The following is a 19,313-nucleotide window of genomic DNA, read 5'->3' on the forward strand; positions in this document are numbered from 1 at the left end:
TTAATCAAGGTAAGAAATGCATCTTAATATGAAGTAAAACGTTCAGATTTCAAACAATTAAATATATGTTAAAAATTGCATACTGCCTCCACCTCATTGCAAAGTGGTGTGTGACGCACTGAAGCCTGCCTACCGTTGCCTATATGCACTTGAATGGCAAATGGAAAGCTTACTTCAATTACCAGTTTGAGAAATAAAAATAGATATTTTTAAATCGTGGCCATCAAAACTGTTTAACACGCGATTGCATTTAGAATTGTTACGCAATGATTGGGCTTTTAAATACACGTTTCACTCCAGCAGCAACAAATGAGCTGTTTGCAAAGCTGTAGCGCTGTCTGACTTCCTGCTCATCATAGGCTCTGTACATGTATGCTGTGTGATAAACATAACGACTAACGAAAATACCCACGCGCCAATTTAATTCCACTAAATTATGAACCTAAATTCCAAAGCCAAAAACAGTGAACATTCAATTGCCAAAACATTGAAAATATTCCATCATCTCTGTCAGGGCCACATAGAGAAATACGACATTTCTATGAAATAACCAAATATTTCAGTTGTGTATATCACTTAGTTTTATTTGATGACTTCATAATTGTTCATTCCTTAGTCATCATCTGATCTCTACTCAGGCAGTAGCAGCCAGCCAACCATCTAACATTAGTCTCTCTGTTTTCCCCATACTGTACTGTCTTTAGTCATCCTATTTAGCTAGGCTAGCCTGCCTAAGTACGGTGCAGAGCTGTCTGACAATCATTTTTACTCGTTTTTCAAAGTAGATCAGACATACTTTCAAACTTTCTCCATCCCTCTCGCCTGTCGTTGTGAACATTCCTCTCATGTGGCCGTGTATGTGGTCTGTGTGTATCATCTAACTTAACGTAGCAGACGTAAAAGTGTATCCAACTAATTGACGTCAATTAGTTGTTTAATAACCACAACAACAACAAAAAACATTGACATTTTGGTTAATCTCAGCTCTAACGGCTAACGGAAACCCTGGCGAACACGAACACACACACACACACAGTAATAACAAGAGTCATGTGGCTGTTCTCAGTGCTGGACAGCCAGGTGCTAATACATCGTAGCATGATCGCTTCCAGAGAAGGAAGTTGGGGAAAATCACAGGACACAGGGGTGGTCAAGCCCTGAGGGGTGGCTGGAACTGGACCCCTTGTAAATCTTGCCAACACACACACACACACACACACACACACACACACACACACACACACACACACACACACACACTTCCCCTAAAGAGCAGACAGAAACAGATACACCCACAAGTTTTCTGAAGAAACCCCACCGCTGCCACCAAATATCAGTCACATACACTTGACACAAGACACTGACCTGCATCCAGGATGCCCTGGGCCAGGATGGCCCCGAACTTGGCCATGACGTCATCATGCTTGTCATTGATGACCTTGGAGTAGAGCTGCCGGAACTGGTTCACCTGTGCCGGGAAAGCAACGAAAATCATCATGACTCAAACTCATTGTTCAGTTTATTTGGTGGGCCTCCACATTACAATCTAGCACTCGTATTCGATGAAATATACTTAAGTTCTTTGTTGTCCGGTTTTTCAGCTGCATATGGGGAACCTTTTGGCTGCCACGTCACTTTGGCTTTGATAAAGTCAATATGCATGCCAAGGCCCACATTTGGAACTGACATGAAGTGAGAGCCACTAGTAGCTGGTTAAAAACTCACTAGCCACACTTCTCAATAATAAATATATAACAAGGGTTATATGGTTAAAACATTACCGTTAATAATTCCATGTAAGATATAAAAAAAATGAGTCCTGTAAAGTAAGTGGCCCACCTGGGAGTGTGAGGCACGGAGGCACATACTCGACGAACACGATTTAACACAACTGCACCGAATCGCCTTCCTGTCTCGAGAACACTTGAAAACATCAGTGTGGCTTCACATTTAAACAGGCCCACCGCAATTAATGACAGCGTGGCTTCAATCATAAAAAATGTCATGCAACGAAATAACCCAGAGAGGGTGTGTGTATGAAAGAAAAGTTTAGTTTAAAAAAAAAAAACAGCAGGCGGGCAGTCCATAACAGTATGGCAGTGTAGGCCTACATAAACAACCTGCATGCCCAAGGTGTACTGACACACCCGCCGCACTGTCACGCAAGCTGCCATGCCACCATCACCAGTGAGAGAGCACACCAAACAAAATCTGGAAAGACGCTGAAAATTACACAGGCACACATGTTGTGCCTCCTGCCGTTTCCAATTTAAAATGAGTCTCTTGCACAATCTTTCACACCGCCCCGAGCTCAAAGGCTGTTGATGTACAGGCCGAGACCAGAGGACGCTTTGAAAATGAGTCTGGCATTTCTTAAACGGCTGTGACAGAGCTTGTTGTGCAAACGAGGAGAGAGAGAGAGAGCAGCTCCTTTTAGCTAGCCTCCCCACCCTTCTCTTTCCTACCCTCTGCTGACTGATATCCCTTTCAAACAGAACCGAAAACCTGCCACCTTTTCTTTATATCTGAAAGGTATTACTGGCGACAAAGCCTGTACTTTTATTTCCGCCAACCAGCATAGTCATGATTGCGGTAAGGTATTTCAAAGACTCGCCAACCCCTCAGTATCAACATCGCCTTTCATCTTACCGTCTTTGGCATGGATTAAATCATGAACGTTCTATTTTTGTGTCCGACATAAAACTTGTCTTTGTCATTACGAAAAAGTATATCACAAAAACAGCAGTCTGCATGACAGCGCAGAAGACTGGTCCAAATAGCAACGTTACCTGCATCATTTTTTGCACCCCACCAACAACAAAAAACAAACAGTAAAAAAATGTATTTAAAATATGTCAGTCTAGCAAGCCAGGCAACGAAAAGTAACATTCTAGACAATGTTGAGAACATTTCAATAGGCTACAGTAGCATACCATGCAAACAGATCATTCCACCATCAGCCATACAACGAAGATATATTAAAGTCAGTGAATAACAAAGTTACTGGTCGCCAATTTCTCTCCTAAATGTGGGCTGTGAATGGGATGGACTGTTTCACTTCCAGTCACCTTGGGACAGGTGACCTCGGTCTGCTGGATCATGATGAGAGCTGATGAGATGAGGGCGCCCTGTCTCACATAGTTCACCGGGTCATTAGTCATGGGCTCCAGCAGGTTGATGGCCTCCTGAGAAGAGAGAAAGAACAAAATAACTTTCAATGATAATACAATACACAAATTAAACAAATACCTAGATGGCAACTTGAACAGAAAACAGGTAAATCCTCAAGACAAGGTTATCATGTTGTTTAGACTCCAAATAAATACATAGATAAAGTTGGGTGCTACTCACTAAGTACGAGCACAGTACTTTGCTGTTCTACAGGAGGATAAGCCCCAGCTCCTTAAGGGAGAAGTGACTCAGGTGGGTAAACAGTGAGCTCTCTCAGTCCAGTTAGAAACTTCTAGGCCAGTGTTTGGACCAGCGCTCTCCTGGGTATTAAGAAGTAAGCCTGGCAGAGGGTGCCAGCTCAGCCGCTTGGCACAAGTTACCAGGGGCATCTGAGGAAGGGCGGGCTCAGCTGTGCCAGGGCAAAACTCAGCACTCAGCAGTGAGGACCCAAGATGAGGCCTACACTTGAGATCTCTATCAGATTCATAGATTGAAAACACTTTAGAAAGTAAAGCTAAGCAAAGAGATGTATTCAAGCCACTAATACAAAACAGGTGCATTTAACATGGTAACATCTGCATTTGTTGTATTATGATTGTGAACATTTACTATTAGAGGTATGGGTAGCGCCATCTTGAATTGCCATAGTAACAACTGACGCCAATGAGTCGTTGGTAGGACTGAGCAAATTTTGAATTTTTGCGCGGAGACTGAAAGTGAATGCTGCCACACCTCTACTAGACCAGAAATGTTTCTCACATCTTTTACAGCTCTGTCATGGAGATCAGAACAACAATATTAAGGTAAGAAACTATATACAATCTGTTTTTATGTTAATTATTTGAGTACTTTTCCGATTGATGAGTCTGTAAAATGTATATTTGATAACAAGCCGAGTAACATTAGACAATTACTGAATCAGCCTAAACGAGACAAGGTAGCTAGCTAGCCTACTTGATTTAGGTCTTCTCTTGTCTTTTAGATGTAATTGTTTTCATTGATAACGGCACAAAGTCAAATGCTCATATTGACGATTAAAAAAAAAGTTGTCATTAGGTATGCGCTAGAGCAGGCCTGGGCAAAGGCAGGCCCGGGGGCCATATGCGGCACAGGACAAGATTCAATACGGGCCACGGAATCATGCTCAGATCACAAAGAATTTGCAATAGTAAAGTTTCGAAAAACGTATTTGTTATTCATTTTAAAAGCCCAATGAATACTCGCCTTTGTGTAACGATTTAACTTCCACCGCTTGTGGGACATATATTTTCAAGGCACGTATAAATAACAACTGCACAAGGACAGACAGGCTGACACACACGTCACAGTTACAAATAGTAGCTAGCTAGAAATTGCGGGAACATTTTACAAAGATTTTAAAAAAGGAGGGTAGACAATGAATGTAGGGTGTTCCAGCAAGAGTGGACATTGAAATATTTATTTGAGGTATCAGAGAAAGCTGTGTGCTTAGTGTGCAAAGAGAGCATCGCTGTCTTGAAAGACTACAACTTGTCCCGACATTTCCAGACGAAGCATGCAGCAAAATATAGGAATGTCTTCTGAGCAGAGGGCAAGTGCATTGAAAGAGTTGCTTTCTCAGTTGGAAAAGCAGCAAGGACTTTTCACAAAACTGCATTCAGCAAACAGAATTGCGAGAGCTAGCTATGTACTGTCCCACAAAATTGCTAAAAACATAGCAAGCCATTCGCTGAGGGCAAAATCATTAAAGAATGTTTAATTGACTCTGCAGCAATACTTTGCCCCAACAAGAAAGAGCTGTTTGAAAATGTTTCCCTGTCAAGACAAACAGTGACACGGCGTGTTGAGGACATCGCAAAGAACATGGAACAACAGTTGAACGACAAGGTAAAGGAGTTCACCCATTTCTCCTTGGCCCTGGATGAGAGCAGTGATGCACGTGACAAGACGTAGTTGTTGATATTCTTATGAGGCATAACCCCAGACTTTGAATGACAGATGAGCTTGCTTCAGTGCAGTCAATGAAGAGCACAACCACAGGGAAACATTTATTGGAGGAGGTTAATAAGTGTGCGGCAAAGCTGGGACTAAGTTTTGAAAAGTTATCCAGCCCAAACTTGACAGGAAAAAACATTGGCCTTTTCAAAAGGATACAAGTGCAAGTAGCAGAGCTGAACTCAGATCTTATTTTCACCTTTATTTAACCAGGTAGGCTAGTTGAGAACAAGTTCTCATTTGCAACTGCAACCTGGCCAAGATAAAGCATAGCAATTCGACACATACAACAACACAGAGTTACACATGGAATAAACAAAACATACAGACAATAATACAGTAGAACAAAAGAAAACAAAAAGTCTATATACAGTGAGTGCAAATGAGGTAAGTTAAGGCAATAAATAGGCCATGGTGGCGAAGTAATTACAATATAGCAATCAAACATTGGAAGGGTAGATGTGCAGAAGATGAATGTGCAAGTAGAGATACTGGGGTGCAAAGGAGCAAGATAAATAAATACAGTATGGGGATGAGGTAGGTTGATAGATGGGCTGTTTACAGATGGGCTATGTACAGATGCAGTGATCTGTGAGCTGCTCCGACAGCTGGTGCTTAAAGCAAGTGAGGGAGATATGAGTCTCCAGCTTCAGAGATTTTTGCAGTTCGTTCCAGTCATTGGCAGAAGAGAACTGGAAGGAAAGACGACCAAAGGAGGAATTGGCTTTGGGGGTGACCAGTGAGATATACCTGCTGGAGCGCGTGCTGCTATGGTGACCAGTGAGCTGAGATAAGGTGGGGCTTTACCTAGCAGAGACTTGTAAATAACCTGTAGCCAGTGGGTTTGGCGACGAGTATGAAGTGAGGGCCAATCAACTAGAGTGTACAGGTCGCAATGGTGGGTAGTGTATGGGGTTTTGGTGACAAAACGGATGGCACTGTGATAGACTGCATCCAGTTTGTTGAGTAGAGTGTTGGAGGCTATTTTATAGATGACATCACCGAAGTCGAGGATCGGTAGGATGGTCAGTTTTACGAGGGTATGTTTGGCAGCATGAGTGAAGGATGCTTTGTTGCGATATAGGAAGCCGATTCTAGATTTAATTTTGGACTGGAGATGCTTAATGTGAGTCTGGAAGGAGAGTTTACAGTCTAACCAGACACCCAGGTATTTGTAGTTGTCCACGTATTCTAAGTCAGAGCCGTCCAGAGTAGTGATGCTGGACGGGCGAGCAGGTGCGGGCAGTGATCGATTGAATAGCATGCATTTAGTTTTACTTGCGTTTAAGAGCAGTTGGAGGCCACGGAAGGAGAGTTGAATGGCATTGAAGCTCGTCTGGAGGTTAGTTAACACAGTGTCCAAAGAGAGGCCAGAAGTATACAGAATGGTGTCGTCTGCGTAGAGGTGGATCAGAGAATCACCAGCAGCAAGAGCAACATCATTGATGTATACAGAGAAGAGAGTCGGCCCGAGAATTGAACCCTGTGGCACACCCATAGAGACTGCCAGAGGTCCGGACAACAGGCCCTCTGATTTGACACACTGAACTCTATCTGAGAAGTAGTTGGTAAACCAGGCGAGGCAATCATTTGAGAAACCAAGGCTGTCGAGTCTGCCAATAAGAATGTGGGGATTGACAGAGTCAAAAGCCTTGGCCAGGTCGATGAATACGGCTGCACAGTAATGTCTCTTATCGATGGCGGTTATGATGTCGTTTAGGACTTTGAGCGTGGGATTCGAAATGGTCGGTAATCTGTTTGTTAATTGGCTTTCGAAGACCTTAGAAAGACAGGGTAGGATAGATATAGGTCTGTAGCAGTTTGGGTCTAGTGTCACCCCCTTTGAAGAGGGGGATGACCGCGGCAGCTTTCCAATCTTTGGGAATCTCAGACGATACGAAAGAGAGGTTGAACAGGCTAGTAATAGGGGTTGCAACAATTTCGGCAGATCATTTTAGAAAGAGAGGGGCCCGGCTGATTTGTATGGGTCCAGATTTTGCAGCTCTTTCAGAACATCAGCTATCTGGATTTGGGTGAAGGAGAAATGGTGGGGGCATTGGCGGATTGCTGTGGAGGGTGCCGGGCAGTTGACCGGAGTAGGGGTAGCCAGGTGGAAAGCATGGCCAGCCGTAGAGAAATGCTTATTGAAATTCTCAATTATAGTGGATTTATCGGTGGTAACAGTGTTTCCTAGCCTCAGAACAGTGGGCAGCTGGGAGGAGGTGCTCTTATTCTCCATGGACTTTACAGTGTCCCAGAACATTTTTGAGTTAGTACTACAGGATGCAAATTTCTGTTTGAAAAAGCTAGCCTTAGAAAAGCTAACTGCCTGTGTATATTTGTTCCTAACTTCCCTGAAAAGTTGCATACCACGGGCGCTATTCGATGCTAATGCAGAACGCCACAGGATGTTTTTGTGCTGGTCAAGGGCAGACTGGCCTGGAGTGAACCAACGACTATATCTATTCGTAGTTCTACATTTTTTGAGTGGGGCATGCTTATTTAAGATGGTGAGGAAGGCACTTTTAAAGAATAGCCAGGCATCATCTACTGACGGGATGAGGTCAATGTCCTTCCAGGATCCCCCGGCCAGGTCGATTAGAAAGGCCTGCTCGCAGAAGTGTTTTAGGGAGCGTTTGACAGTGATGAGGGGTGGTCGTTTGGTCGCAGACCCTTTACGGATGCAGGCAATGAGGCAGTGATCGCTGAGATCTTGATTGAAAACAGCAGAGGTGTATTTGGAGGGCGAGTTAGTTAGGATGACATCTATGAGGGTGCCCGTGTTTACAGATTTGGGGTTGTACCTGGTAGGTTCATTGATAATTTGTGTGAGATTGAGGGCATCAAGCTTAAATTGTAGGATGGCCGGGGTGTTAAGCATGTCCCAGTTTATGTCACCTAGTAGCACGAGCTCAGAAGATAGATGGGGGGCAATCAATTCACATACGGTATCGAGGGCACAGCTGGGGGCAGAGGGAGGTCTATAGCAAGCGGCAACAGTGAGAGACTTGTTTCTGGAAAGGTGAATTTTTAGAAGTAGAAACTCGAATTGTTTGAGTACAGACTTGTATAGAAATACAGAACTCCGCAGGCTATCTTTGCAGTAGATTGCAACACCGCCCCCTTTGGCAGTTCTATCTTGGCGGAAAATGGTATAGTTAGCAATGGAGATTTCAGGGTTTTTTGGTGGTTTTCCTAAGCCAGGATTCAGACACGGCTAAGACATCCGGGATGGCAGAGTGTGCTAAAGCAGTGAGTAAAACAAACTTAGGGAGTAGGCTTCTAATGTTAACATGCATGAAACCAAGGCTTTTATGGTTACAGAAGTCAACAAATGAGAGCACCTGGGGAGTGGGAGTGGAGCTAGGCACTGCAGGACCTGGATTTACCTCCACATCACCAGAGGAACAGAGGAGAAATAGGATAAGAGTACGGCTAAAGGCTATACAAACTGGACATCTAGCACGTTTGGAACAGAGAGTAAAAGGAGCAGGTTTCTGGGCACGATAGCATAGATTCAAGGCATAGTGTACAGACAAAGGTAAGGTAGGATGTGAGTACATTGGAGGTAAACCTAGGCATTGAGTAATGATGAGAGAGATATAGTGTCTAGAGATGTTTAAACCAGGTGATGTCATCGCATATGTAGGAGGTGGAACAACATGGTTGGTTAAGGCATATTGAGCAGGGCTAGAGGCTCTACAGTGAAATAAGACAGTAATCACTGACCAGGACAGTAATGGACGAGGCATATTGATATTAGAGAGAGGCATGATATTAGAGAGATCAGAAAATTATTTTCCTGCATTGCATTATTCATCTGGAGGTGCTCTGTAAATGTGTTCTGAAAATGAACCATGTTTTAGATAGTCACTAAAGTGGTAAACTTCATAAGAGCAAAATCTTTAAACCACAGGCAGTTTGTCTTGCTGTTGGAAGAGACAGTCGGGTCATGCAGATCTCCCCTACCACACAAACGTGAGATGGCTGAGTTTGAGGAAGGTGCTTAAAAGGGTGTGGGACCTGAAGTCAGAGTTTGCTGAGTTTTTGCAAATGAAAGGAAAATATGTGGATTTCCCTCAACTGCAAGATAAAGAATGGTTGGCTGATATTGCCTTCACAGTGGACATCATGGCCCTCATGAATGACCTGAATTCTAAACTACAAGGGAAAGGCCTTTTTGCACATCAGATGTACAGCCTTGTCAAAGCCTTCAAGGGAAACTTACTCCTCCTGACCCGGCAAGTACAAGCCAACAATCTCACCCACCTTCCAACACTACTAGTCTGTTCCCAGCTGCGTGCTTTGAATGGTGAGTTTGTTGGTTTCCTCTCCTTTCACCTTCAATGTGGATAACGCTCCCAACTTGAGCTTATCGATCTTCAGTCTGATGCAGTGATTGTTTTTAAATAGTTCTCCAATGTCACTGATGAGGTTCTATGCATCTCTTGATGAACACATACTTCCCAAAGATTAGGAGTAACGATCAGAACATTTTTGTACTGTTTGGGTCAACCTATTTATGTGAAGAGACATTTTCAGTGATGAAATTTAACAAGTCAAGGCACAGATCATCTCTTACGGACTCTTACCAATCCTGCGCATAGCGACATCAGAAACTATACCGGACTTCACTGCTCTAGTCAATGCCCATCAGAGACTTCACTCCTCACACTGATTGAGTAGTTTAAATGTAATGTTGAGCTCTCACTTTGTGTTTTTGTGCATACCCGTTAACAAGAGTTCTGTCCGTGGTGCTGAATGCACAGTGTACATTTCCCTCCGGGTAGTTCATTGCATGTTTAATAATGAAAATACCTACCAAAAAGGAGAACATGGATGTGGTTTATTTCTGTGCATGTTAAAAAGTAGCATATCTGGACGTGATTTACAGTAGATATATCTGTCAACACAGTCATACACATGATGTATAATCCTGTAATAGGATTCTGGCCCATGATGGCAAAAATATATTCTAATGTGGCCCTCCATGGAAAATTATTGCCCAGGCCTGAGCTAGCTAAAACGAACTGGCTAGTGATTAGATATGAAGCTGCTGTAGCTAGCAAGCCAGGAAGAGAGAACATCTGCAGGACTGCTATATTACCAAAATGTAACATTATGATCCCATATAGTCATTTTAACAACTAGCTAGCTAACTATATAGCTAGCTAATATCTCATTATGTGTCGGTTTATCTGTGATATGATTCCTAAAAACTCAACAGTTTCTTTTTAGATGCATGCCAGCAAAGCCACAACACAACACAGCACTAAACAATACATGAATTGCACTATAACAGTGACAAACGTTGCCCACAAACTGTTAAGGCCTACATAAAGCTGTCCCAACAGCAAAGCTTTATTTTCAGCACCATGGAGTGAATACGCACCACCGCTACACCTGGCTATCAGCGGAGCCTTGTTGGTCAGTGAAACAGTTAATTCAGCCTCATTTACTGCCTTAAAAAAAATAAAAACATAGCTGACTTGCTTAAACAAATGTGGTTTCTACTGACAATTGAGATGTACAAACTTTGTCATGGGAACGATGAGCTGATAAGAGGCAATTAATATTAATATAATATCGATTAAGACATTAATGAGCGAGCTAAGATGGAAGTGGTCAATATAACTATTTGTTCAGCACATTTGAAATGTACAGCGACAGAATTCAGAACATGGACCGTTCCTACAGTATTCACCAAGTCAGAACCGTAGGATAAATAAAGGGGGTATATAAGCAGACAATGAAAGCACTTACAATATTCGATGATTACATCTCTCTAAAACAGGCTATAGGCTACATGCGCACCACCAAGTCCGCAGCGATACCCCATTCATCTGGTTTGCGCTTAGTGGGACTATCATTTGTTTTTCTACAGGACAATGAACCAACATGTCCAGGCTGTGTAAGGGCTATTTGACCAAGAAGGAGAGTGAGGGAGTGCTGCATCAGATGACCTGGCCTCCACAATCACCCGACCTCAACCCAATTGAGATGGTTTGGGATGAGTTGGACCGCAAAATGAAGGAAAAGCAGCCAACAAGTGCTCAGCACATGTGGGAACTCCTTCAAGAAATCATTCCAGGTGGATCTGGTTGAGAGAATGCCAAGAGCATTTTTTATATTTTGATTTGTTTAACACTTTTTTAGTTACTACATGATTCCAAATGTGTTAATTCATAGTTTTGATGTCTTCAATGTAGAAAATGGTAAAAAAAAAAAAAAACCTTGAATGAGTATGTGTGTCCAAATTTTCACTAGTACTGTATATTTTTTTAGCTAAACAGGTAGAGCTCTGCCCCACCTGCCCTGAGTGACGGGTCGCCATTGTCCCCATCATTTGAAGATAAATGATTTAATATTTTATTCATCATATTTTTTTGTGATAGAAATTAGTAATGTTAAGGTATTTCACATTACATATTTAGTAATGACAGATGTGTTTTAAACTTCACCCAATGTAACTTTTGTATGACTTAATAAATAAAAAAAATAGCGAGAAGAGTGGGGAAAAAAGGTGCTTGTGCATTGATAAGCACACAAAACACGGCATTAATGATAAATAATGAAGTTGGTACTTCTAAAAGCCTAATTCACACCATAGTCTGCAGAATTTGCAAGATTACTTGTCTTTCATTTTGATTTCGGCACAAATGAAAATGTGGTACTGACTCACTCATGGATTGATGTTTCAGCATTGTCCCAATGAAGAGTTCGGAGTTTGATTAGCCTTGTGTTAAATGCACACGCCGTTACAAGCCTGCTAGAGTTAGCAGCAGGCGGACGAGCAATATCAACCGTCATAGTACGGATGAAGCCAGAGCTTCATGTGAAGCTAACTGAAGCTTCACATGAAGAAAACCCTGAGTAGATCTAGCTTGCTTTGTAGGATACCCCTCTGGTCTAAGGTTAGCTGGTTCGTAACTTTGCTACTTAGTCACACATTAACATATTATTTCATATATGGACTATCAGATATGAAATTATGTTACATGTTCTCAAATGTTAGAGTAAAAACCTTTCAATAATGAAATCTATTTTTGTCACCTGCAAGCTGATTGAGAACTTTTATAATTCCCTTCCATTCATGATTCCCTTTTTTGTGTGCTGAAGGGTCATTGTTACTTTGGTAAGACGAGGGCGAAGAGGATGGCCTCTTCTCCCTCCCCCTAGATCCCTGACCACCAGTGACGATATGCCAACCAAACATTAAACCAAACTCCTCCTGAGTTGCGCAAAAGGTATAATTTCTCATTCATTCCCTTTCTATATAATTTATTAGACTTGAACATACCGTTTAGTCAGAAAGTTTCCAGACCCCTTGACTTTTCCCACATTTTGTTACGTTACAGCCTTATTCTAAAATTGATTAAATAGTTTTTTCCCCCTCATCAAGCTATACACACTACATCAATAAGAAAGCAAAAACAGGTTTAGAAATGTTTGCATAAATTGAAATATTCCATTTACATAACTCAGTACTTAGTCAGTACTTTGTTGAAGCACCTTTGGCAGCGTAGGGATGGTGCCTAGTTTCCTCCCGACGTGCCGCTTGGCATTCAGGCCAAATAGTTCAATCTTGGTTTCATCAGACTAGAGAATCTTGTTTCTCATGGTCTGAGTCTTTAGGTGACTTTTGGCAAACCCCAAGTGGGCTGTCATCTGCCTTTAACTGAGGAGTGGCTTCCGTCCGGCCACTCTACCATAAAGACCTGATTAGTGGAGTGTCGCAGAGATGGTTGTCCTTCTGAAAGGTTCTCCCATCTCCACAGAGGAACTCCGGAGCTCTGTCAGAGTGACCATCAGTGTTTTGGTCACCTCCCTGACCAAGGCCCTTCTCCCCCGATTGCTCAGTTTGGCTAGGAAAAGTCTTGGTGGTTCCAAACTTCTTCCATTTAAGAATGATAGAGGACACTGTGTTCTTGGGGACCTTCAATGCTGCAGACATTTTTTGGTACCCTTCCCCAGATCTGTGCCTCGACACAATCCTGTGTCGGAGCTCTATGGATAATTCCTTCGACATCATGGCTTGGCTTTTGCTCTGACATGCACTGTCAACTGTGGGATCTTATATAGACAGGTTAGTGCCTTTCCGAAATTACCACAGGTGGACTCCAATCAAGTTGTAGAAACGTCAAGGAGGATCAATGGAAACAGGATGCACCAGAGCTCAATTTTGAGTCTTATAGCAAAGAGAATGTAAATATATATGTAAATAAGGTATTTATGTATTTTGCAAACATTTCTAAAAAACAGTTTTTGCTTTGTCATTATGGGGTATTGTGTGTAGATCGATGAGGGAATTTTTTTTAAAATCCATTTTAGAATACGGCTGTAACGTAACAAAATGTGGAAAAAGTCAAGGGGTCTGAATTATTTCCGAATGCACTGTATTACCCTTTTCGAAACGAAATCACACATTTGCTTACTTCAGTGTCATTCATTCATGATATAATTTGCACTGAAAGAGGAGCCGTTGCTTAGCAACTCGGACAGAGGCTACAGAAACATACAGAGAATGAACTGCCAAATGCGACATAATAGTCCGGGAGTAAAGCCACACTGGGAGCCAAATTTGAAATGGAATACATTGAATACATGGAGCTGGGTAGAGAAGAAAAAAATCACATTAAAACAACATTTAAATGTATTTTCGGAAGGGATGTGGTCACCATTCATGTAATACATATATACATCAGACATATGTAAATATATACATCAGAAGGTATTGGGGAATTATTTCATAGTTTCTTCACAGATATATTATTTTCCCATTTCAGTCTTATAGCAACCCTATGCTTGGCGTGACTGTTATAGGAAGAGGAGACCATCCGATATGCATGGAAATATTTTGATATGAGCCTGGAATTACAATTAAAGAGGACCAGTGCTTCTATAGTGAAACAAATGTCATATAAGTCAAGTTTGCGAGCGATGTTAGGCTACATTGTATCGTTGTTTCTTCTTCATAGCGCACTGGTGAGCAACATAATAATTTCACTTCACCGAGACATCCACGAGTTCAAGTTTAGCACTTTATCCACAAATGTTTTAATGATCTGAATATTTTTATTTATTTCACCTTAATTTAATCAGGTAGGCCAGTTGAGAACAAGCTCTCATTTACAACTGCGACCTGGCCAAGCTAAAGCAAAGCAGTGCGACAAAAACAACAACACAGAGTTACACATGGGATAAATAAACATACAGTCAATAACACAATAGAAAATCTGTATACAGTGAGTGCAAATTAAGTAAGGAGGTAAGGCAATAAAAAGGCTATAGTGGCGAAGTAATTACAAATTAGCAATTAACACTGGAGTGATAGATGTGAGGATGAGGATGTGTAGAAAGTAGAAATACTGGTGTGCAAAAGAGCAGAAAAAAACAAATATGGGGATAAGGTAGGTAGTTGGATGGGCTATTTACAGATGGGCTGTGTACCGCTGCAGCGATCAGTAAGCTGCTCTGACTCTTGAAGTTAGTGAGGGAGATATGTCTCCAACTTATGTTTTTTGCAATTCGTTCCAGTCATTGGCAGCAGAGAACTGGAAGGAAAGGCGGCCAAAGAGGTGTTGACTTTGGGGATGACCAGTGAAATATACCTGCTGGAGCACGTGCTACGGGTGGGTGTTGCCATGGTGACCAGTGAGCTGAGATAAGGCGGGGCTTTACCTAGCAAAGACTTATAGATGACCTGGAGCCAGTGGGTTTGGCGACAAATATGTAGCGAGGACCAGCTAACGGCAGCATACAGATCGCAATGATGGGTAGTATATGGGGCTTTGGTGACAAAACGGATGGCACTGTGATAGACTGCATCCAATTTGCTGAGTAGAGTGTTGGAGGCTATTCGGTGGGTATGCTAGTTCTGAACATCACATGCTAATGTAAAAAGCTGGTTTTTGATATAAATATGAACTTGATTGAACAAAACATGCATGTATTGTATAACATAATGTCCTAGGAGTGTCATATGATGAAGATCATCAAAGGTTAGTGCTGCATTTAGCTGTGGTTTTGGTTTTTGTGACATATAGGCTTGCTTTGAAAATGGCTGTGTGATTATTTTTGGCAGGGTAATCTCCTGACATAATCTAATGTTTTGCTTTCTCTGTAAAGCCTTTTTGAAATCGGACAACGTGGTTGGATTAACGAGAGTCATACCTTTCAAATGGTGTAAAATAGTCATATGTTTGAGAAATTGAAGTTATAGCATTTGAGGTATTTGTATTTTGTGCCACGCGATTCCACTGGCTGTTGACTAGAGTGGGACGCTAACGTCCCACTGGCCCAGAGAGGTTAACACAGTGTCCAAAGAAGGGCCAGATGTATACAGAATGGTGTCGTCTGCGTAGAGGTGGATCAAAGAATCACCTGCAGCAAGAGCGGCATCATTGAAATATACAGGAAAAAAAGAGTCGGCCCGAGAATTGAACCCTGTGGCACCCCGGCCGCTGTCCAATCTTTAGGAATCTCAGACGATATGAAAGAGAGGTTGAATAGACTAGTAATAGGGGTTGCGACAATGGCGGCAGATAGTTTTAGAAAGAGAGGGTCCAGAATGTCTAGCCCAGCTGATTTGTAGGGATCCAGATTCTTCAGCTCTTTCAGGACGTCAGCTGTCTGGATTTGGGTAAAGGAGAAACGGGGGGGACTTGGGCCAGTTGCTGCGGGGGGTGCAGAGCTGTTGGCCGGGGTTGGGGTAGCCAGTTGGAAAGCATGGCCAGCCGCAGAGAAATGCTTATTGAAATTCTCTATTATCGTGGATTTATCAGTGGTGACAGTGTTTCCTTGCCTCAGTGCAGTGGGCAGCTGAGAGGAGGTACTCTTATTCTCCATGGACTTTACAGTGTCCCAAAACTTTTTGGAATTAGTGCAGGACGCAAATTTCTGTTTGAAAAAGCTAGGCTTTGCTTTCCTAACTGACTGTGTATATTGGTTCTTGACTTCCCTGAAAAGTTGCATGTCGCGGGGAATATTCTAAGCTAGTGCAGTGCGCCACAGGATATTTTTGTGCTGGTCAAGGGCAGTCAAGTCTGGAGTGAACCAAGGGCTACATCTGTTCTTAGTTCTAAATATTTTGAAAGGGGCATGCTTATTTAAGATGGTGAGGAAGGCATTTTTGAAGAACAACCAGGCATCCTCTACCGACGGGATGAGTTCAATATCCTTCCAGGATACCCGGGCCAGGTCGATTAGAAAGGCCTGCTTGCAGAAGTGTTTTAGGGAGCGTTTGACAGTGATGAGGGGTGGTCGTTTGACCCCGGACCCATAACGGACGCAGGCATTGAGGCAGTGATCGCTGAGATCCTGGTTGAAAACAGCAGAGGTGTATTTAGAGGGCAAGTTGGTCAGGATATGCTTAACACCCCGGCCGTCCCACAATCTAAGCTAGATGCCCTCAAAGAACCTAGCAGGTACAACCCCAAATCCGTAAACATGGGCACCCTCATAGATATCATCCTGACCAACTTGGGTCCGGGGTCAAACGACAAGAGAGGTATTGGCAAGAGAGGTATTGTAGTTGGTGTACTTCGTTTGCTATCTGGGGGAATGGGCCTAGCTCGAGGCTAACTGGTGCTTGCTTCTGGACAAGGGCGTTAGCCACGATAGCCACTCGGTAGCAACTAGCTAGCTGCGATGATCCGGTGTAATGGTCCAGAGCTTGCGGCAGGAATATGTTCAGGGCTGTGCAGATATTATCCGGGCTAAAGCGGCTGGTGTCTGTGCTAAAAACTGCTAGCAGTGGCTAACAATGACTAAATAGCTAGTGGCTAATTAGCTGGCTAGCTTCTGATGGAGGTTCCAGTTATAAGGTCTAAAAAAAATTGCAGATCCGTACCATGTTGGGTGAGGCTGGTTGCAGGAAGGTATATTTAATTCCAAAATTGAAAAAGAGATTGAAATGTATACAGAAAAACTAGGAAAAAAAAGAAAAAAAAGCCCAAAAAGATATATATTTACACGGGACAAAAACAAACACGTCTTGCTGCTACGCCATCTTGGAAAATATGTGATGATGAAGGGGGTGATTGAATACAATATACAACGGGGGTTGGCAACTAGGTTTGGCCTCTAGCCATTTCTTTCCTGAACTTGTAGCTAGTCGGCAGGCCAGAACAGCCTATTTGCAAATAGCCTACTAGCTGCCCAATTTATAGCCCTACACTACACATTTAAAACTTGGTTAGTGGGCTAATCAATTCAATGACAATAACAATAATTTTGATCTGATTACAGTGGTAAAATCATGTTTATTAATAGGCCTACCTACTCTATTAAAGGATATTGAGCTTATCATATTTCTCGGAGGACACATGACTCCACCTTCGCCTATCCTGAGCCCATTGGGGAGTAGCAGCGATGAGACAAGATCAAAAAAAATTATAATAATAACAAATAGCGATCCACACGCGAGTGGTGGCTGCATCAACTAATCTTTTTTGTAATTTATCCAATTATATTCCATTCTCTAATAATATTGTAATTAAGACTTAACCTGTGTGTTTTATACTTTTTATCAAGCTGTTGGTGCTCGCTTCTATTTATGCCAAATCATTTGACCGCTGTAGTTTGAGATTGTTTCATAACATTATTCCTTTACAATTTTCTGTAGCGAATAGAGAAGACCATAATCCATCACATCCCACATTATGTTAATCAAGTCCTCATGTGTGTCATTCAAATGTGTGTTTGGGTCTGGATTGTGAAGGTGTGAAATGTATCAATGAGAGAAAGAAGCCAATCAATCTTAAATTCTCTACGGTTTATGAGCTTACGCTCTTCATGCCATTAAGGAGAAAATAATACCGGCATTAACTTTTGATTCTTTGATTGAATTCAACTGTATCAATGCATTAGAATCATGACTGTCATATGACGGAAAAGTGAAAACAATTCCGATTCAGATTCATGTTTGTCCTACAAGAGGAAACAAAACAATAGGACAGATACCTTTCCTTTCCTACCCTCCCATCCCTGCCCATATGGGGAGTTGTTCATAATAAGTGATTGCCCGTAGGATGAAACTCCTCCAAAAGCGTGCAGTGTGCGTCATTTAATTGTCCGAATTGTCTGACCTGATGGGAGATCAAAGCAGTGGTGGAGTGGGTGGTCTGGGCTGGGGATGATGTGGCGGGCTTTGCACTGTATAGCGTGTTCATTCAGTAGGTGAGGGGGATCCAATCAGGTTATATGCTGTAAAAAAATGTCATAGCAGGCCTATAGGCTACACCAGTGATATGTAGTGTAGCCTACACACTATTTTAATGCAAACCTTCAGAACCTGCTCCCAAACAGCAGAGATGTAAGATTTTATTTTTCGCTGTAGAAGCACTGGTCCTCTTAAATTGTAATTCCAAGTAGCAAAAATATTTTGTGTCATATGACGGTCTGCTCTGCCATTTCTCCCCTTCACACCAGGGCTGCCAAAAATATAGGGTTGCTATAAGACAAATGAGAAAATAATGGGTCTGTGAAAAAAGTATAAAATAGCTCCCCACTACCAATGTAATGTTTATATTTTATGTATTCCTTGAACGTTGACCACAGCCCTTCTGAAAATACATTTAAATCATGTTTTAATTTGATTTTTTCCAACCTGCTCCATGTATTCAATTTCAAATTTGGCTCCCAGTGCAGCTTTACTTCCGGGCTATGACGACGCATCTGGCAGTTCCTTCTCCGTATGTTCCTAGCAGAGGTTGAGTCTTCTAGTAGTTAGCCTCGGTTAGCCTCAGGTATTCGGTGGTGTCCGTTATTTTGCTACACTCATGGTGTGTGGGAGGGATACAACACAGCCCTTTGGTAGGCTAGGAGGAGCTTTCGCAATATTTCATAGACCCTTTAAATTATTTTAGATCCATGAAGCAGCATTAAGAAGTGTCTACAGGTAAGCCTATGGACTGATTTTGGACTGGACAATAGAATTTGCAGGTTGTTCACAGAGAGGGGAGGGAGGGAGGTCGGGAAAGGATGTACAGTACATGAGGTGGAAGGGGCACTCACCTTGTTGCCTGTCCCGGCACAGCAGATGCCAAGGGCCATTGCGGCCCCGCAGCGTACATGGGGGTTGTAGCTCTCTGACAGGAGGGACACCACACTAGGGCACTGCTCTGGGGTCCTGCACACACACAAAGAGAGAGAAAGACTAGGTCTAA

General features: G+C 42.5%; 1 protein-coding gene across 1 annotated transcript in view; it reads right to left on the reverse strand.

The window, feature by feature from the left end:
* The window catches only part of LOC106613492 (26S proteasome non-ATPase regulatory subunit 1), a 113,394-nt gene that overhangs the window by 30,465 nt on the left and 63,616 nt on the right, over positions 1–19,313 (reverse strand). Inside the window, exons 17-19 of the mRNA XM_014215780.2 lie at positions 19,162–19,276; positions 3,069–3,185; positions 1,366–1,468 (exon numbers count right to left, since the gene is read on the reverse strand). Coding sequence (XP_014071255.2) covers positions 1,366–1,468; positions 3,069–3,185; positions 19,162–19,276 — 335 coding nt within the window. The remainder of the gene's footprint in view (positions 1–1,365; positions 1,469–3,068; positions 3,186–19,161; positions 19,277–19,313) is intronic.

This window comes from Salmo salar, chromosome ssa10, assembly GCF_905237065.1.
Source record: "Salmo salar chromosome ssa10, Ssal_v3.1, whole genome shotgun sequence".
In the NCBI taxonomy this organism is placed as follows: Eukaryota; Metazoa; Chordata; class Actinopteri; order Salmoniformes; family Salmonidae; genus Salmo; species Salmo salar.